Source organism: Lissotriton helveticus, chromosome 11 (assembly GCF_964261635.1).
Source record: "Lissotriton helveticus chromosome 11, aLisHel1.1, whole genome shotgun sequence".
In the NCBI taxonomy this organism is placed as follows: domain Eukaryota; kingdom Metazoa; phylum Chordata; class Amphibia; order Caudata; family Salamandridae; genus Lissotriton; species Lissotriton helveticus.
Genome location: NC_136072.1, coordinates 814860378 through 814882096, shown reverse-complemented (window position 1 = coordinate 814882096; position 21719 = coordinate 814860378). Strand labels below are relative to the sequence as shown.

The 21719-nt window shown below is 48.3% G+C and overlaps 1 protein-coding gene across 1 annotated transcript in view; it reads left to right on the top strand.

Moving 5' to 3' along the window:
* The window catches only part of LOC144790900 (histone H2A.V-like), a 35614-nt gene that overhangs the window by 732 nt on the left and 13163 nt on the right, over positions 1-21719 (top strand). Inside the window, exons 2-3 of the mRNA XM_078665542.1 lie at positions 1755-1832; positions 10190-10303. Of these exons, the coding sequence (XP_078521668.1) occupies positions 1755-1832; positions 10190-10303 (192 nt within the window). The remainder of the gene's footprint in view (positions 1-1754; positions 1833-10189; positions 10304-21719) is intronic.

Genomic DNA, 21719 nt, shown 5'->3' with positions numbered 1-21719 from the left:
TCTCTGGGCCGTTTGGTGTGCTAGGTGGTAGTTCCAAGTATACTTTAATTCTAGTGGACTGCATGTCTATTTGGCTCTAAGTAAAATTTGTTAAGAAAGTGAATGCTACTGTAGTTAAGGAATTCTTTCAGGATGTGTTAGTGAGGGAAGGTTATCCAGAGCAATCGGTGACTGATAATGAAAGCCAGTTTGTATCAAGGGAGATGTTTGAGTTTGGGGAATTTGCAGGTGTTAAGCAAATCAGAACCTCTCTAGAACACCCCCACAATAATGGATTGGTTGAAAGGTTTAATCACCCCATCAAGTGTCAGTTACAGTTGGTTGTGGTAAATGGCCTGAAGTGGAAGGCGAACATCCTGTGGGCTGTCAGAAGAACTCCTGACATTAGCAGAGGAGTGTCACCCTTTTCATTGTTAAGAGGAAAGGTGGCGGGTTTATGGTTAAATGAATAATGGATGGGTAGAGAAGTGATGGATGTTGTTAAAGTTGAACACGTGATGGATGTGAGAGGTGTGATGCAAGTGAAGTATAATACTGTGGGAAAATCGAAAGAGAACTTCTGGTTAAGGTTGGACACTGGATGAGAATAAAAAAATCCTTGTTATGTGATGAAGGTTTCGTCAAGATTTTCTGCACTAGTTGAAGGTAAAGGAAGTTAAAGACCATGTAGTAGTGTTGGATGGTGGCAAATTCTGGGATACCAGCAAGTTAGTGGTTGTTCCAGATTGCAACTCTGGCTGTGTGTAGAAAAGTTTGAATGCAAAGGAAATGCCCACACGTCAGTAAGTGACAAGGGTATTATGACAAATTGGTGTGATCTAAGTCCTTACCAATCAAACTAAAAGATGATGTTATGTAAACAGATTATCGTTAGCTGTGATTTATTTGAAATATTTTATTTACTGTGTATGAACTAATGTGATCTAAGTCCTTACCAATCAAACTAAATTAATATGTTATGTGAATAGATTATCGTTCATTGCAATTTATCTGAAATTTTGTATTTCCAATGTTGGGGTGTTTTGGTATGAGGATCTTGTTTGTATTTAATGCTCGCTTATTGTCATTCATCCTAAATCCTTGTATTCACGCTGATCCCTGGATCTTAGTTCCAACTCTCGCCCAATTCTTTTAGGTCTGGACATTCTTGTATTATATTGTTGGGGTTTGCTTTTGTTTTTTTTTGTTTTGAAGGAAGGGTGTATGTTGGGTCTTGTGGGTGGTTGGAATGTATTGGAGTTGGGGAATCTTGAAAGTGGGATAATTCTAAGTACTGCAGTTGCTTCCTGGGTCTTGGCGATGACAGCTGTAATAAAGATGCTCTTCCACCTACCTGGTGTATTTGTCCTTTTCAGTCTTCTCTTAAGAACCACCTCTCATGCCTGCACTCTTCCATATTGTATTTAAATTATTTTTGTCGAGTTTCTCACCACAGTACTAACCTTATGTAAGTTTAGTCTCTGTAAATGTTTCTTAAACTTGTATGGTAGATGCAAAGTTAGCGAGTTACACAAGCCATTGCTGTGTTGCTGCTCTGTTGTTGCTTTCTGACAATAAACAAGATGATTTGACTCTCCCAGACAAGAGAGCTCAGATTGTGGGGACAGTTGGCGCTCACAGCAGTTTTAATTTCTTTAGAGAGAATACGCTTTTTTATTTAATAAATGGTATGTTTTCATTCAGTTCCATTATCACATAATCTTTCCTTACTTCTGTAAAATGCTGTTTAACATGTGCTCTTGCTCTTTTTGTAGGCAGGCGGTAAGGCGGTAAAAAACAGTTGGAAAACGAAAGCAAAGGCTGTTTCTCATTCTCAGAGGGCTGGACTTCAGGTAATGTTCTCGGCCTTCATGACAGTTTCTCTTTTCTGGTTGTTGCGGTACACGTTACCGTTCTCTGAAAAGAAACAGAGAACATGCAGTGGCCTCAGTGTTTAATGTGTAAAACAAATAAGTATTAGGGCCCTTATCAGGAGGTCACTGCAGCTTGCACCACCAATTGCTCCTGCTTGTGCTGCAATAGCAACTACTGACCATGATACGTTTACAATGGTGACAATTTGGACTATTCCAGGCTGCCCAAACCTATAAGAATGCTTGGGAGCTGGTATTAGTCATTTTTAATGCTTAAATAATAATTAAACAACTGCTGTCCTCATTTCATAATTAGACAGACAGTGCACTATGTGGTGTACTGTCATAGGTACTGCTGCTGACAATTAAGTGTCGGTGCCGAGCACCGGAAACCATTGGCTCAAATTAAGCACTGAATGGCCTCCTTTCACGTATCTGTTTCAGACATCCATTGGTGGGACCTTCATCAAATAAATGCCTGGTTATTTCATTCAGGCCTGCCAAGCTTCCATTGCCTATACGTGAATAATGGATCAAAAATTTTAAATCTGACATTTGCAGTCTTGTGTATCCCATCATAAAAACAGGACTACATTTCTCAAAATCCAAAGAAAAAACCCAGACTTGGGCAGCTGGTCATCCATGGACCTTGGAAACTTGGCATCTATAAACACACCAGACTTTGACAAGCTCTACAGAGTAATGTATTCTGCTGTCCAATTTAATCAGCGGCGGTCCCTCTATTAGGGTAGACAAGTGTTGCCCTCCTGCTGCCCCCCCTGCTGCCATTGCCACAAAAAGTAAAAAATAAAATGATAATAAAAAGAATTTATTACCATTTTATTTTTCCCTTTCCCCAGCCTGAGCCGTGTTTGGGGGCGGGCCAACTGCTCTTGCGTCGAACAGCCTGACATGCGCAGTGTAAACCTTTCCGCCCAGCTGGCTAAGACAGCCGGGTGGAGAGCAAGCAAAGGCCTCAGTGAGCGTAGAGTTAGTCCGCTCCAGCCAATCCTGGTGCTTCTGTCATGCTGCCTGTGCAGCATGAGAGCAGCGCATTGATGGGAAGAGGGGAGTTGGAGCCACTGACGAGAAGATGGAGGAGCTGCGAGCACTGAGGGCAGAGGCAGAGGGTAAGTGAGTCTTTTATTATTTCATTTATTTTAAACCCCTGACAGACACAGTGAAAAACTCACAGTGACGTCAGCCTCAACTCCATACCTCTCAATCATCGCCCATTATAAACATTGCTTAAAGCGGACCACGATTGAGAGCTTTGGCGTTAAGCCGTTTTTTCAGAGCCTGTCATTGACTCATATGTTCGCCCTACCAGTTTAATTGGTTGATAGCTGCCACTGGATGTAATGCAAGGCATGAATATGATTCGTGTCTGTTTTGCAAACTACCACGGACACCTAATAACACAGGAATAGTAGAGGCACAGCATTCTAAGCATCCCTAAAACAAACAGGCAGGTACAGCACAGGCAGTGCCATACAAACTTCCTTTATAGAAACAAAGTAGATACACTGCAGGCAGTGATAAAGCAAGGACCCCATATACATTACACCAGCCGCAGCCGGCAGTGGGAGTACCTGCAGGGCGGTGACGTGGGGAGGGGGAGAGGCAGGGTGGGGGGTAGTAATGTATGGATTACGGAGCTTCCCAGGTAAGTAAACATTTAAATAAATAAAACTAATTTCGTTGAGTGCACTGCATCCCCAAATGCGATGCAGTGCGCGTAACGAAATTCGTTTTATTTATTTAAATGTTTACTTACCTGTAAAACTCTGTAATCCATACATCACTACCCCCCACCCTGCCACTCCCCCTCCCCACGTCACCGCCCTGCAGGTACTCCCACTGCCGGCCGTGGCTACATAACACATACCTTACATTAAAAGAAGAATCGCTTCCTTCATTTAGAAGAGGTGCAGCATACATGGCACCAAAATAAGTTTCACTACCACTCCCCACGCACTGTCAGCAAGAGTGTAATCTTGTCTAACTGACACTTTACATGAACACCATCTGAGCAAGCTTCACTCATACACAGAGCAGGTGGAGAACATGTCACCTCACCAATAAAAGCTTCCTTCCACATATACTGAACCACTGAATGCTTTCTGCACACCCACAATAGATGGCAACAGTGCTGCTTCCCTTACACACACACACACTTAAAACAGTTGCAACACAGATAATAGCAGTGCAAGCTTTCCTAACATACACAGGAAGTATGGCACAGACAGTGGTGCTTGTCACCTTCAGGCACAGAGCTGCAGGGCAGGCAGCAGCAGTGTAGGCCTCCTTAGGTGAGACAGAACAGATGCAACACAAGTCTCAGCCAGTGGCAGCTCCTCCGCTAAGGCAGAGGAGCGTCGCCCCACTGCTCCAAAGGAAAAATACATTGATAATAACGTATCGTTATTATCATTGTATTTTTCCAATGGAAGTCAGTGGCTCATGGAGCGGTGCTGTGCAGCGCAGGGGTAGGAGTGGTTTGTACTCCCTAAGTGCGCATGACTGCTTGTCCGGCCCTCTTGGGTCGGCCAAGCAGTCCTGTGAACTTTGCATGTTCCCCACCAGGCTGCATTATACAGCCTGGTGAGAAATATGCAGAGCCTCCCTGTACCCGTCTGAGCGCCGAACCACAGTGCTCAGACCAATCACAAACCTACATTGCAGCGTTTCAGGTATTTTTTTTTCCATCCACTCCCTCCAACCCCCGCTTCCCACCCCCTTCTGGTAGCAGCTGATATTGGTCTCAGCGCTGGTGCAGCACAGAACAACAGCAATTCAGACTTCCCTAATGCGCTGCAATATTACAACACAAGCAGCAGCTACATACGCTTCCCTCATAAACATAGAACAGCTAAAGCAACGGTGGTAGCAGTATAAGGTTCTCCAACATGGAGAACTCAACGGATTTATCATGGGCAGTAGGGGCAGTAGCACTACAAATGCCAGCTTTATTACACAAACTGGACAGGTGGGTGTACAATAATACTGTCTCTCACCAGAAGAATAGCCACATGTTACGTGGCAGGAGCACTGCAAGCTTCCTTAAATATGCATGAGATGTATTGCACAAGCAATAAAAAGATACCTACCCCAGATAACACATAAGTCAAACTACAGCACACAAAGCAGCACAGCAAGTGTTTCTCACATGCATACAGGTACAGTTCATTCCCTGTTAATGCAGACATCTGTTAGATACAGAAGTAGTGCTTGCATTTCCTATACATAAAAGATACAGCCCAGCAGAATTGAATGCTCTGCTGATTTGTTCCTTCTAAAAATAGGCTGTTGCTTACACTGGTGGCCTTCTGTTGAAATTTGTCTAAATATTTACAACAAGGGGTGGTGAGGGACAGAGTCTCTGAATTAAGCAGAATACTCTCACCCAGTCAAGAGATCAGGGCTAGATCCAACACCGTTTTTTAGCTCATTGCACCATCCCAGTTTCAGAACCTGGCTGTATGCAAATTAGTCTGTCCCTGGCCCAGTGCATCATGGGAACAGGGCAGACCAGACTACAAAAGCCAATTCTTACACTGGGAAGGAAACAAGCTTCCGGGGACCGGTTTCTGGCATTACAGCCGTCTTCGGCCCGGCTTGCTTGAATCCTGATGGTGCAATGAGCAAGGGACTCATGTCTGAGTATACCCTTCCACGCTTAGGGTGGACAAAAATATTTACAACAAGGGGTGGTGAGGGACAGAGTCTCTGAATTAAGCAGAATACTCTCATGGCAGAAACCGGTCCCCGGAAGCTTGTTTCCTTCCCAGTGTAAGAATTGGCTTTTGTAGTCTGGTCTGCCCTGTTCCCATGATGCACTGGGCCAGGGACAGACTAATCTGCATACAGCCAGGTTCTGAAACTGGGATGGTGCAATGAGCTGAAAAACGGTGTTGGATCTAGCCCTGATCTCTTGACTGGGTGAGAGTACTCTGCTTAATTCAGAGACTCTGTCCATCACCACCCCTTGTTGTAAATAAATTTGTCCACCCTAAGCGTGGAAGGGTATACTCAGATGTGAGTCCCTTGCTCATTGCACCATCAGGATTCAAGCAAGCCGGGCCGAAGACGCCTGAAATGGCAGAAACCGGTCCCCGGAAGCTTGTTTCCTTCCCAGTGTAAGAATTGGCTTTTGTAGTCTGGTCTGCCCTGTTCCCATGATGCACTGGGCCAGGGACAGACTAATTTGCATACAGCCAGGTTCTGAAACTGGGATGGTGCAATGAGCTGAAAAACGGTGTTGGATCTAGCCCTGATCTCTTGACTGGGTGAGAGTACTCTGCTTAATTCAGAGACTCTGTCCATCACCACCCCTTGTTGTAAATAAATTTGTCCACCCTAAGCGTGGAAGGGTATACTCAGATGTGAGTCCCTTGCTCATTGCACCATCAGGATTCAAGCAAGCCGGGCCGAAGACGCCTGAAATGGCAGAAACCGGTCCCCGGAAGCTTGTTTCCTTCCCAGTGTAAGAATTGGCTTTTGTAGTCTGGTCTGCCCTGTTCCCATGATGCACTGGGCCAGGGACAGACTAATTTGCATACAGCCAGGTTCTGAAACTGGGATGGTGCAATGAGCTGAAAAACGGTGTTGGATCTAGCCCTGATCTCTTGACTGGGTGAGAGTACTCTGCTTAATTCAGAGACTCTGTCCATCACCACCCCTTGTTGTAAATAAAGGAATTTGTCTAAAGGCAGTCCACAACCAAACTTTGATCAGGTGAATGTGGCCTAAACTGGTACTCTCTTCTGGAACCTGTGAAACCAATAGGATAAAGTGGAAGATGAACTTCTTCAGGATTGGTTATAGTGCTTCAATTATTAAAAAAAAGGCAACAGGTCCATTGACTCAGATACTCCCAAAATGTCATCAATATATCACCTCGGCCCCCACAAGTTATAGATAATCCCAACACCAAGGAAGCTGTGCACATGATTGTTGGGCAGATATATTACCAGTCGCTTAACTTTGCTAATTGTAGTTCTCCTCCTGGGTGGGGACAAGCCTAGATTCCTGGAACACATTCTTTGTTTGATCTGCGGGATACAAGGACTACAAGGAGCTGCCCCTAAGCACTAGAAATATACACAATACCGAATTAACTGAGGACCAGTGCAATATCACACAGGACCCATCATTTCACTGTAGCTGCTCAGCTGACCTTGAAGAAGTAAGACCACAGAACAGAGACACATTGGCCATGGAGCAGCAGAGAAGCTTGGTGGAGCTTCACTAGTAAGTCTGCGCCATTCCCGTCTCACTTGTTTCCAACAGCCCAAGGCCCAGAGGCTACTGAGGGCTATTTGCCTTCACCCCCACCCTTACATGGCTTTGGTCCCACTAGTTGGCATCAGCTCACTTTATTCTGTAAACGTCGCACCATCTCTGTAGTCCTTATATCACTTGAAATATTGCAACATTCAATATTGTTTGATCCCTAGTCTTCAAGTCCAGTTCCAAATGGAAACTGCTGAAGCCTGGGGGTGAACTGAATGGTACCCATTCCTGTGGGTTTCCTCACCATCAGAAAACTTTTATTGCAAGTGGTAGCTTTTGCAATACAGATCCCTAAGGATAGGTTCCCTCCGGAAACTTCAAAGTTCATACTGTACTACTATTAGCTCTGTTTCCTTTGTTAAAATTAAAAACATATATTGGACATTACCTGGTTTCAAAAACAAATTACGTTTGTACTGACAGGACTCCTGTAACTGGGTGCCCAGACATTTTATGTGGACACCTAGACATTGAAAGAACCCTGAACTACACTGTTTACTACATTGAGAAAGACTATTGTTGTGTGAGTGGTGGACACGTTTTACTACATTGATTGGGCCACTTGTTGCTTGGGTAGTGAGTTATTTAGGGTAACAGTTGGCTATTATCTGTGGCTGGAGACCCAGACCACTGAGATGTTCAGTATTGCATCTCTACTTCTTCATTTCCCCATCGGGGCACTATGAAACTTCTTCAATTGAAAGTCCTTCGTGTTTGGGTCAGGTTGATACTAACCTGCAAAAGATGGACACGCTTCCTAGTTTTGCGTTAGGTGTACTATAGTGACATGACATATTTCATACAAGTGCTTCCATTCTGATTTCAGCCCACAAAAACACTTCTACATTTCTAAAAGAAACAGATATGGCTGGGTGCCATATTGAGAATTGAATTTATAAAGCTTCCCTGTCGCAGAAGGAGAAGTATAAAGAATGACGGGTGCCCAGATAGATGGGTGCAACTCACGCACAGGATTCACACACTTTCTCCACCTTAGTGCTTAACACACAATAGTGAAGAAACACCTCTTCTTCTGCTCCATCCTGAGCGGAGATACCTCAACACAACCTGAATAATATATGCTTCTCACCCACTACGCCTCCCCCCGCCGGGGTGTATCGGGCGTTTCTATAATGTGCCTCAGTTTCTTGCATCTTGACTGGGGAGACTGAAGTTATAGGCTCATGTTATCTATTTTTTTGATTGGGTTATTGAAGTTTGAAATGTCTTACTATCACACTACTATGTTATGTCTGGCTGTGGATAGATTTGCAGCGAACTGTTGAGTATGTACTGTATGACGTATACCAAGATTCGACTGCTGCTGTTGATGCTTTAAAACTTTAATGAAGATGAGTTTTTTTTAAAAAGGTGGTCTAAAGTTCTATGTCAGGAGATGGCCTTAGGGTTCCCTTTGCTTAGCAAATCACTGAGGAGTATATTTTACTGCCTTTCAGCAGCTAATCTTTGTGTGGCAATGCCACTTGTAAATGTGTCCACATGGTGGGGAAATCACCACTGGCAAATACTCTACACTAATGCAGGTTCTTCAGTATTCATTACCCATTTGCATTGCGACTCGAAATTCTGCCAAGTTCTACCTTACCTACCTCCAAGGCTTATGATCGGTCCTGACCACAAGCATTGTTCCTCATTTAAAACTTGGGGACTTATTTATGAAGGCTTGCGACACTTTTACGCCGCCGTTGTGCCACTTTTTGTGACACAGAGGCGGCGTAAATAATGCGCCACGATGCGCCATATCTGCAAAGTGACTTACTTAAGCAGATGTGTCACTTTGTAAATGCCTGCGCTACATTATACTTGTGTCAGGTATAATGTATGCAGGATTGGCGTTCCCACGTGAAAAAGCCTTGTAGAAGTAGCTTGGTGAAATCTATCAGATTTCACTGCGCCACTTCTAGGAAGCTACGGCATCACAATCTTATGCCTCACAGCAGGCATAAAGGTGACGCTATGTAATGGGAATAGGCCACCCCCATACATTGCTGGAGTTGTGTTATGCTTATGACACAACTCCAGCAATGCGTGGATTTTGGGCCGACAGATACATCAGGATTCCTGCCGTATCTGTCATTCCTTGTGACATGGTGCGCTGTAGAATAAACACGGCGCATCCTTCGTGCCGTAAGGAGGGTGCACTGAAAAGTTTTGCATCGCTGCTTTCACTCAGCGATGCAACACTTTTCATAAATGAGGCCCACCTTGGTCTGGTTTTTTTTGGTAACCCAATGCAATGCTAAAGCCTCCTTCGTAACCGCAGGATATTTTTCTTCTGCCCCGCTCAGTTGTCATTTGGGCAAACTCCATTGTATGTTTCTTGCTATTCATTAGTTACCTGCATTAAAACCACGTCCAAGCCTGTAGCTGTGACATCTGTGATGCTAGGGATCAAATCTGTCAGGAAATGAAGTCAACAGTACATTTATTAACTCTGTTCGCCATTCTTCCCACTCATGCTCCCCTCTCCTACCATTAACCACGCCTTCCCTCATCCTCTAACCATAGCTTGTCTGCATACTCATGAAAGTAAGATTGATGAACAGGAACTGCTTGATCATTCACGAACAGACCTTCCTGTGCTTGACTGTTCCATAATATCCCTGTTTAACGATTGGTTCCAGGGGAAGCAGGTTTTGCTTTTTTCCAAAACCTCAGTGCAGCACCTCATTCACATTCTCCCTCAGCAACACCCCTAGTTAACTGACTCCTTTGCCAACTTTCATTGGAGGTAGAACTCGACTGTCCATCATGTAGAACATTTCCACACTCTACCTCACCTTCACGCCCACTCACACAGCACACATACAATATCACCTGAGCTGCAACATTCTTCAAAAACACATTTGTAGGGGATACTCTGATAAAATCCTGTGGAAAGTATTTTTTATAAGAGTAACTTTTCTATTATGTTGCAGAAAGGCCTAGGAAAGATATGTGGGGGCATATAGGAAGTTGTTTGTAAGGTTGACGTGATGCATATTGCGAATCTGCACCAGATTACCTTTTCTCTCATTCAGTTTCCAGTAGGTCGAATCCACAGACACTTGAAGACTCGTACGAAAAGACACGGTCGTGTTGGTGCTAATGCTGCAGTCTACTGTGCAGCAGCCCTGGAGTATCTCACTGCTGAGGTGAGTAATCAGAATCTTCCCCAGGTAACACCCATCTCGCCTTACTATACTCCAAACATGTTGCAACAGAGCCAATATGTGATTTGTATGGGAGAATGTGTGGAAGCTGATGCATAGGGTGTGGCGGCGAGGGTCTCCTGTGTCCCTCTGTCCCCATATCTGGTTTTGCAAAGTTTACCTTGCTCTCTTTTCATTTTTTCCCACAGCCACTTGCTTATTGGAAGTTATTTCAAGGGCCTACACTTTGCGTATTCAAAAGTGACACTTTGGTGTAATTGTAGAACTCGTTTTCCCAGTGTTCAGTAGTTATATACCTATTTTGAGAATGGTGGTGACTAGGCTATCAGGGTCTTTGGAGGTGTGTGAAACAATATCTCAACTAAAAGAAGCCACTTGTAAAGATGGAATTTCACAATTGAACTGCAAGCCAAAGAAAAATCTGTTTCCTAAAGAAAAAACCCAAAAGTTTCTACCTTGTGTTCCCTTCATGTGCAGTCTGCTTACAAGCAGATGCTATGGTCTCCTCCGCAATGTCACTCTACTCGGTTGTGGGGCGAGAAGAGGAACCTCTCCTCTAATATGGACATGCATGTCTATTCCACAGGCGCCACTGTCTTCTTAGTGCATATGTGATGACGTCCTTTATAGTAATTCAGTATGTAAAACCGTGCAACTATTCCAGATGCCATATTGTGGGGTATGCCATAATCTATACCAACCCATATTTTAAAGCACCTTTGTTCTAGAATCATCATATTGGTTTGTATGTAAAGCACCACTGCTGTGCAAAAGTCCTTATTGCCTAACTATGTCAAGTATCCTGACCCTACTCAAAAACATTTTACCCCAGTAAGTGAAATACACATGCAAATGGCAGAAACCAAAATATGTAAGGCTCCTTTACAGTGCGAAAACTCACAATACCTTTGTTTGTCCGTCACCATTGCCATGCCAGGATCTACACTGCTCAGAACTGGACTGCACCATTGTTGGGTCAAAAACCAGACTGCCCCTTTTTCAGTGCAAGCCCCATTTCCACCATGCTCACAAACTCTATGGTGCCAGAAACTACATTGTGGTGTGATGTAAAGTACAACTTCTGTCCCAGAATCCGTATGTCCCTTTAAGCAAATCTTCTTGAAGGGAATCCATTTTACCCTAGTAAGTAGTGCACCACTGCCATGCCAGAAACCACAGCTCCCCAATGTGTAAAGCTCTATGACTCTGCCAGACACCCGATTATGCCTATACATGAAGCCCCAGCGCAATGCAAGTATACACAAGACATGTCCCAATTATATAGGAATGGACGGCATCGTTGTCATATGGCTCAAGTATATTAACCCCATTGCCAGCATGTTTCAGAACCCAAAAACACACTCCTCATTCTTCTTTCCTTTCCCTTCCACTCTCCAGGCTCTGGGATGCATTGGTTCCAGGGACTGCTGTGCTGCAGCTCCATGGACTTGAAGCCACAGGGGCTGTCCACCCCACCTGACCTGTATGCACACCACTCAGTATGGAGTTTCATTGATAGACCATAGCCAGGGCTTCCTTCATTCTTTTTCCATTAGTTCCATTGTTGCTCTTTCACTTGCACAGTGCCACCGTTTTACAGGATGTTTCTTCTTTCAACCTGAAAAAACAATCTTCATATAAAAGGGTTTTGCTTTGAGTCTTTGGAGCAAGTGGGCCACTCCGCCAGATCCGGCGCTGGCAGGAAGCTGTGGTTTGTGTGAGGCTTGTGTACTTTCAGAGGTGCATCATTGCTGCTCATCCAGCCTTAAAAGAGCCCCTTGCTTGCAGGCTACAGTGGAAATGTCAGAATAACTCTTACCCTGATCTATCCTGGAAAATATTTGTCTTCTCCAGCATTGTATCTTTCACTTAGTAACATGCTTGAATCACTCTCCGTCGTCAGGCTGGGAATCTTCAGAAACTTTAAAAAGCAGTAAACAGGTTGAAAAGGGCCACAGGCCTTAACAAAACTGTCTGTTTCGTAGCAAATCCTTCTAATTTGAAACAACCCAAACGTCAGCCAATGAGGTGGAAGAGCAGAGCTCTCCTAACCCCCTTAGGTGCCACACGTCATGTGTGAGGGAGTCCCTGAAAAGAGCTCTGCTCTAACCTGTGTTTGACCTTAAAACTGTTACTTCTCAACACTTACTTCATTATTCCTGGACTTCAGCTAGCACTATCTTCAGCTTTTCTCAAACTTTACCTTCTTTTTAGGGAATTTCTGAGATTTTCAGCTCAACACTGGCCCAAGGGGGACAGCCAGTCAGCTGTCAACAACTGTCACTAGGAAAGGAGGTCTCTTTTCAAATCCTCCTTTGGCTATGGTCAAAAGACGACCCTCATGACCAATGTATTTACTGTCTTAATCTGTTCAGAAAGTGTCACAATTCGACATTTGTAGTAGAAATGAATTGTATAGTTAATACCTTTACAAAAAGATTTGAAGAAAATAACCAGAATGCAGATAAAACCATGTATAGATATCACAGATGCAAATGACTCTAATTCTGATCGGTCTTAATGCCTTTTTTGCAGCAGGCTCTTAAGGAGAGAGATTAAGTGGCAAACAGAGAAAGAGGCATCTAACCTTATACCGAAAAGAGCATGAAAAATAACTAAGGAAGGTGGACAACATTCTTTAAAAACGTTTAAAAAATGGAGGACAAAGTTCATTAAAAATAGTTAAAGCAGCAGACAGCAGACAAAGTGGGTCCGACTTGACTAAGACGCTGAAAACAGTATTCAAAAGTCACGTAACACAGAACTTAGGGGCCTATTATGATTGCGGTTTTTCCGCATCTTCCGGGCCGGCGGAAGCCACCGCCGGCCCGGAGGATGCGGAAAAACCACAGCGGACCCACCAAAGACCCACCGCCACATTAGGATGGCTGGTGGGTCCTGGTTGCCATCCGCAGCTTTTCCTCCGCGGATGGCTTACAACCGTGGCGGAAAAGCTCTAATATGGTGGCGGTGTCTCTCAGACACCGTCCGCCATATTAGGAAGGGCTTTAGAAAATGCTTTTCCGCGGCGGGTTTTCCGCCGCGGAAAAGCATGTGTAAATTCACTGCGGGGGCCCGTTGCGGGCCCCCTAGGTGAAGGGGGGTGCACATGAGGGGTACCTATGGTACCCCCTGCATTTGTATGCAGAAATCGGCAGGCACCGCATGGTGCCTGCCGCTTTCTGCATACAAATGCAATGTATGCATTTTTACCATTGCGGCGGATGCAGCTTGAAGCCGCACCCCACGCAATGGTAAAAATAAAGGATGTGACCGCCAGGGTGGCGGTCACATCCTAATTGCACAGGAGGGAACTCCGCAGGCAATGCGAAGGTTTCCTCCTGCTCTATGGTGGCGGACGGACTCAGGTCCGTCCGCCATCATAATCGGCCCTTAATGTGCAGCAATCGGCTAAGCTGAGATGGACAGTGGGCGGGTTCTCTTGCTCAAGGTGTGCCGTGTGCAGTCTAAAAAAAATAAAAAATAAGTTCCAGAAATGTGACGAGTTCAGCTGGCCCCCTATATGCAGATAGTAATGGCGGCCGCTACGGAGGGAGGTGTTTTTGGTGTTTGAGAGGAAAGTGCTTCAGTATTAGTACAATTGGATGAGTCCAGTTTGCTTGCTGCAGTTTGAAGGAATTTGACAATTTTAATGTTTCATGATGAATTTGCTGGGTTCAGGTTGGCAATGACTGTTTGTCGTCATGTGCACACCACTAGCCGGATGAAGCCTTTGCTGCATAGGTTGAGGACAAGCGCATAGAATGTGGCTTAGAGTTTCTTAACCATGTCTGCATAGGCGGCAGCTAGTATCGTAGGTGGCTAGGCAGTGCAAGGGCGGAAAGTGAACATGAAAATTCCACTCTCCCATTCTAAATGCCACAAGCAGCCGTTTAATCAGTATAGGATAGGTGCAGGTGATGTAGCACTGCTGTTTAAAAGAAAAGTATGAATTTATCACTTGACCACATGTGAGAGCGAAAAAATAATTATTGTCCCCGAGCACAACACTGTAAATATTAGGTCTTAAGAGAAAAGAGAAACCAAATCATATTCTTTCCATGTCATAAATTCATTAAATCAGTTCCTTTTATTTTAATTTTATTTTCTCTTCACAAACATGAGATTTCCATCACAATGTCAGTCTTCATACTATTGAGTTTCTAAAATTGTATGGCCACAATTATAGAAACTCAATAGATGATGGCGGGAGTAATCTCCCAGAAATTTCTATACAATTCCTTTTGAATCATTACGGATTCTTGAACTATATGGAGGTATTGAACATATTTATGATGGATGGAGACCTGACCATTTGAAGAGAATACGGCTTTAGCTAGTCGTATATAGCATTGGACCATAGACAGGTCATACCTGGAATGTGGTGTTTGACTTTGTGAAGAGTCTCTTATGCCCTGAAGAAGTAATTGGGCGACTGTTTCCCGTGATGAAACACGTGTCGGCTTTGCTTTTCTGGCTACATTTTGTACGATTCCAATGAATATTGTATGAAGACTGACATGGTGATGGGAATCAAACGTTTGTGAAGAAAAAAGAAAAGAAAAAAAGGAACTGATTTAATGAACTTATGACATGGAAAGAATATGATTTGGTTTCTCTTTTCTCTTAAGACCTAATATTTGCTGTGTTGTGCTCGGGACAATAATTATTTTTTCTTGTATTCCTTGTGTTTACACAGAGGAGTTTTGGGGACGTAAGTGGCTGTTTTTCCCTGTTCCCTTGGCGTTGAGCAAGGTTAACCCAGCCACGTATCGTGTTCTATATAATATACCACATGTGAGAGCGCTTAGATAAAGTTGTCATGTCTTCCAGTTTTGAGAATTATTTGTCCGTGCAGGCTGCTAAGCCCTTGTAGACCTGTTGTGAGAGTTGTTGATTCCAAGCTTAGGTTAGTGAGAATTCAGACAGTTTAGCCTCAAGGTGTTGTTTATATGATGATGATCTTGGGTCACAATGCTCAAGTTCATGCCAGTTTAGGCCATGCATGGTATTGGGTAATGCCTGTCTGAGCCTGTGGAAGAATTTAAGAAAAGTCTTGTGATGTTGTGCTCAAGTCTCACTTGCACCAGTGATGCTCTTTTAGGAAGTTGCAGAGTGGATTTGTATATCCTGATGACCAGTGTGTCTACTGTCCCTGCTTCCTTACCCAGGGTGACTTTACTCCCATATGTTAGAGTTCAGATGATTTTGGCTTTTATCACCTGGAGGAGGGGGTCAAGGCTGGGGCCTTGTAGCTTTAACACGATAGATGACAAGGCAAACATTAGGCTAGAGCCCTTGTTCTTTATGGTGCATATGTGTGAAGTAAGTGACCAATTGCCGTCTAGCAGAATGCCTAGGTATTTGTAGTGCTTACTGTGCTAGAGCCTGGTGCCCTTGAGCAACCACCGGTCGGCCTGGTTTGGCTCAATACAACCGTTTTTGTCTTTGCTTGATTGATTTCCAGCATGTTCTCATCTGTGTAGTCGTGTAAGGTGGTCAGGAGCCATTGAAGGCCGACCTTTGTCTGACTGATAAGCAACAGATTGTCTGCGTTTAGCAGATGTGCCATACTTTGATTTCCTAGCTTAGGCGGGTGGCAGTTTGTTTCATCAAGTTGCTACGACTTGTCAGCTATATATAAGTTAAATAGCAGGGAGGCCAGCATGCAGCCTTGTTTCAATCCAGGGCTCGTGGGGCTCTTTCTTGAGATGCAAGAACACTCTCATCATTTTATTGGAACCCAGCTGTTCGTGTGCTACTGTAATATTGCTCTCAGTAGGTCGTCTGGCAACCCCCACTCCTGCAGTTTACTCCAATTGTAAGTCATTTCCCTCAAAACATTTTAAAAGACAAGGAGAGGAAGGTGGCTTGAGGCGTCAAGATGGCGGTCGCACTTTAAGAGTGCTCCGGACCCCCTCCGTCATCCGCCTCGCATCTGCCTCTTACAGCTGCCATTGGGTCCCTACTCCGACCTGCACCGACTCCTCATCCACCCTGCCATGCTTTGATTCCCCCTGGAGACTGCCCGGTGCATCCGCTGCTTCCATTGAGCCTCTCTCCCTAGGAAGGCCCTGCTCGCTTAAAATGGCGGCCCCCCTGCTGTCCCATCCCAGGCCCTGCGGTCCCCTCTGGCACGGCCCGGCGCCCTGCTTGGCCTGCTGCCCATGACTCACCTGGCAGTGGAGGGCTAATTGAAGACCGACGGGCTCACCCCGGAGCCTGGGACTGTTGTGGAGGCTCCCCCGGATCGGCGAGTACGGTGTGCGGTGGGGGCGGTCCCTGCAGGCGGCAGGGACGTCCCGCGAAGCGAAGAAGTGCGCTGATCCCCCGGGGTAGTGGTGGCCGTGGGAGGCTGCCGGGCCGGCTCCCGGGACTGTCCGTGGTGCAGACACAGTCCCCAACTGCGGGGGCTTGGTGTCGGCCCTGCCTGGCCACGGCTGCACTGGGGGCCTGCCCCCCCTGCGAGGGGCACTGTGAGCGCAGAGTTGGACCCGGACCCTGCTGTGACTGCCGAGGCCGCGCTTGTGTGCTCCCCCGGGGTGCCCAAGCTGTGGTGCCCTGAGAAGCGTGCTTTCCCCTAGGGGCAGGGAGCCAGTGTCCTGACCAGTGACGGGCTACATCGGGAGGCTGCACTCCCTTCTTGGTTGCTGTAAACTTTTGCGCCCTCCGCCATCTTGAGATCACGGTGTGGAGGCACGAGGAGCTGCCTGCCTCATGGGCTGTGAAGGCCGGGTGGACTTTGGCCATTCTGCGTTTCCCCGAGGGCAGGCGTGGAGCTGTCCTGACCTCTGACTGGCCACAGGCATTCGTCCATGCACGTCCTTTGGGATGGACCTTTGATGTTGCACCGGTGAGTGGTGCTCCTGTTTTTTCGCGCTAGCTGTGGTGTGAGGGGGGATCGGCCACCGCGTCGGGTGGCGGGTTGAGCCGCTGCATCCCCTCCTCTCCCCTGGTCGCCGGTGTGACATTGCTGGTGCAGTCCGGAGAGCGATCATGGGGGGATAATAAGCTTGTCCCCCCATGATGTTGAGCCTCCTGCCCCTCTGCTTGGGGGTGGTGCCGGCGTGGAAACACCTGGTGTGGCTGAGGAGACAACTGTGGTGACAGAGAACTGGACTCTCTTAAGGGGTTGCGACGCTTGCTCCTCTGCTTGGGGGACGGTGGATGGACTGGCCCCTTGATTTGACCTAAGGCCTAGCGGGTTCCGCGCCCCCCCCCCGGGCGGCTGTCTCTGTCCTACTCCCTGAGATTGGAGGCCCTGCACGGACTGGGGGGCAGCCTGCGTGCCAGCCCCTCCCCCCGCACTTGTGTGGACCCCCGGCTGTTGTGTGCCTCAGAGCATGTGGGGCTGGAAGTGTGCAGCACCGATACCCTCGCGGGGCCAAGCGAGGCAGGTGGCTGTATTGCTGCTCCTGGAGTATGTTGCGGGACCCTGGCACAGTGTGGCCCCCTCATCACCTACGTGGTTACCTGAACCGCGGGGCACACCGCCTTCATAGTTATGGAAGCCCACCGTCCTGCCCCGAGCTCGCTGCTGTGAGGACCTGCATCTCCCAGCTGCCTGTGGACCGGGGCCTCTGCTGTGGCTGGGGTGGGGGCGGATCGGCAACCGAGTCGGGTGGTGTATGCGTGCTGTTCCCCCGCCATCTCTTCTTCTTCGGAGCCATGGGTAAACCCCGCACCACGCAGACCCCCGTCCCCCCGACCCAAACGAAGATGGACCAATTCACCATGTCCGGCCGGGATCCTGGGGCTTGGCCTCCGCCTGCCCCCCGGGCCACCGAGGGAGACCTCCCCACTATCCTGCAAGCGATAAGCGCCTCCCAGGCCTCGGTGGAAAGTAAAATCGGGGAGGTGAGGGTGGACGTGGCCCTGATTCGGCAGGACCTCCGGAATGCCATGGCGCGTATTGCGGAAACGGAATCCCATATCTCCACGGTGGAGGATGACGTGGGCGCCCTCAAGTCCCAGGTGGCCCGCCTACAGACGCAGACTTCGGAATTGCATCGCAGAGCCGAGGACGCCGAAAACAGGGCCCGGAGGAACAACCTGCACCTCCTGGGATTTCCGGAGGGGGTGGAGAAGGGCCACACCGACACCTTCATTGAGGCATGGGTCCGCTCCTGGATGCCCAAAGAGAAACTCTCCCCCTGGTTCGTGGTGGAGCGGGCCCATCGCTCTCTCGCTCCTAAACCCCCCCCCTGAAGCCCCGGCTCGTCCCATTATCCTTCGAATCTTCAACTTGCGTGACAGGGACGCAATTTTGGGGATGGCCAGGGAGCTGGGTCTATTGCTCTTCCAGAACTCTAAAATCATGGTCTTCCCGGACTACTCCAGAGAGGTACAGACTCAGCGCCGGTCCTACGATGAGGTCAAGCAAAAACTCAGGGCTATGGGGTTTCGCTACGGCCTCCTCTTCCCAGCACGTCTCAAGGTGTTCTTCCAGGACAAGACATTCTTCTTTGACACCCCACAAGCGGCATGGACTTGGCTCACGGAAGAACGTCCACTCCTGCCTGGTGCGGCCCCCTCCCCTGCCCGGAGATCATCGGCGCAACCGGTACAGGCGGCACCCACACAACGGGTCTGCTCTTGACCCTATGAGCCGAGTTCTGCCTAGCTCCTCTGACTGGCCCGACCGGATATCGTCTTGTCAAACTCTACAAATCCACCAGCAACAGTCTTAACAGCATCCAGCGCCGGGCTGCTTCATCATGGTCATCTTATGTTAACGTTTTGTGCATTTGTTTTTTCAGCTGTGGGCATTCATCCATATACATGGAGGGGGGTCCTCTTTAGCCATGCTCCTGTTGGTCTGGTTTTTCTTGCTAACCGTTTTAGATTAGTGAATAACCTCTTAGAGGGGTAGTTAGCGGTTGGTGGTTTTTGTGGGGTGACAGATGCTTCCGCTTCAGAAGTGTAGGGTGGGGGGAGTTGGGGGTGTGTGGGTTGGAGGAAGGCCCGTTGTCTCCCAACAGTTTGTCATTTTTCACCGCCTACGGGCTGCTGTTTGCGCTGCCTACGGGCCACTGGTTGCAGTCCTCCTTAGTAGCCTTCTCTCACGGGCAGGTCCGCAGCTGACACGCAGCTCATTGCCTCTACCAGTTTGTTATTTTTGGCTGCCTACGGGCCGCCTTGGGGAACGGCTGCGGGCAGTCGTTCCCCTTCCTCTCCTTGGGCCTTCACCATTGCCGAATAATAATAATAATAATAATCCACATTTGTATAGCGCACAATCACCCGTTAGGGTCTCTAGGCGCTGGGGGGCCGTCTGGAAGATTAAGCAAGCTATTGCCCAGAGTCGCATGGTGCTGGGCTAACCTGCCGCCGGAGCCGGGGATCGAACCCTGATCCCCAGATTCCAGCGTCAGTCGCCCTGGCCGCGGCGCCACACCTCTCCCTTACGAACAGATCACCATTTCCACTGCTCCCTCTCTGAGCCTGCATTTGAGTGGACACCCTTCTCCGGCTGGGTGTGGCCCCCTGTGGTTACCCGTCCCTTCCCATCCCTTCCCCTCAGAGGACATGTACTATCACTAGGCCGATCCACATCCTTTCCTGGAATGTCAATGGCCTCCTAGACCGCATAAAACGCAAGGCTGTCCTCCGCGCTGCCCACTGCCACACACCAGACATCCTCTTCCTTCAAGAGACACACCTCCTGGGTACGCAATGTAACTTCCTCGCCCGCTACGGCTTTGACAGGGTCTGGCACTCCGACTTCACACGGGGTTCCCGGGGAGTGGCTATCTTACTTAGGAAAGGTTTTCCCTTTACCCTGGTTGCTGCCGAGACAGATACACAAGGCCGTTATGTTGTGGTCTCAGGTTCTATAGAGGGGAGCCCCCTAAACCTCTTGAGCCTCTACATTCCCCCTGCCCTCTTGTCTTCAACACTCCGCCATCTCACATAGGTGATTTCCTCCCTCCCGCAAGGTCTTACAGTGGATGGGGGAGACTTTTATGCTGTTATGCAACCCCTGCGTGATATGACGGGGACCCCGTCCGAGGCCCGTGTTATCTCCGCCAAATCCCTGACAAGTTGGACCTCGGCCATGGGACTCTGTGACGTGTGGCAGGTTTGGAACCCTCGTGCAGCTCAGTACACCCATACGTCGGCGTCCCACCATACCCACTCCCGCATTGACCTTCTCCTGATGCCGGCCACCGATTGCCGGCTGGTTTCTGGCGCCGCGATCCTGCCCAGGGGGATATCAGATCATTCTCCCGTCTCCCTCCGGATGGGGTCTTCTCCGGCGGGTCCCCGAGCGGTCTGGCAGTTGAACGCCTGGTTCTTGCAGGACTCAGAGTTCGTGGAGTCGCTTGGCCAAGAACTCAATCATTACTTCTCCACCAATGCGGGTTTGGTTCCTTCTCCGGGGACACTGTGGGAGGCAGGCAAGGCCGTCGCCCGAGGAGTGGCCAGAGGATTGGTCCACGCGAAACGATCGGAACAGACGGCCCAACTTGCACAGTTGGAATCCCGGGTGACATAGCTGGAAGCTGCCCAGTTCTCTGGCGGGCTGGAGGAGTCCTCCCGGCAACTAGCGGTAGTTTGCGAAGAGATTCGCCGACTCGCGCTGGAATCGGCCAAAATGCTCTGCCGCTCGTAGGTGGCTCGCGTTTATGAGTGGGGGGATAAGAACGGCAAACTCCTTCATAACCTTGTGTCTTATCCCAAGGTCAATCGTATTATTCCTGAGGTACGCTCGGATGATGGGACCCCTCAAGTGACCTCCGCGGCTATAGCACAAACCTTTGCTGCCTTCTACGCGCACCTCTATGCTGATCGACTCTCGGGCGCTCCGCTGGCCGATCTAATGGACGGAACTGGCACCCGACTGCCTTCTCTCTCTCAGGAGGCTGCGGGCGCTCTGGACCGCCCCTTCACCTTGGAGGAGGTCCGGGACGCCATCTCCCTCCTGCATCCTGGTAAAACACCTGGTCCCGACGGTTACTCTCAGGAGTACTATGCGGCCTTTCAAGATATCTTGGCCCCCCGCCTGCTAGATCTCTTCCGACACATGGCAGAGACCGGCGCATTCCCACCTGAGTCGGATTTGCCCACGATTGTGGTTATTCCGAAGACGCAGCCGCCGTCCCTGAGTTGTGCGGACTACTGCCCGATCTCGCTGATAAACACGGAGCTTAAGCTCTTCGCCACCGTCTTGGCTCAGAGGCTCGGATCCCTCCTGCAGGAATTGGTCCACCACGATCAATGCGGGTTTATGCCGGCGAAAGGCACCCACCACTGCATCCGACGCCTCCACCTGGCCCTGGCCCACCGTGATCGGCTAACCCCACACCTAGCCCTCCTTTTCATAGACTTTGAAAAGGCCTTTGACACGGTGAATTGGGATTACCTGCAGGAGGTGCTGGATAGGATGGGTTTCGGT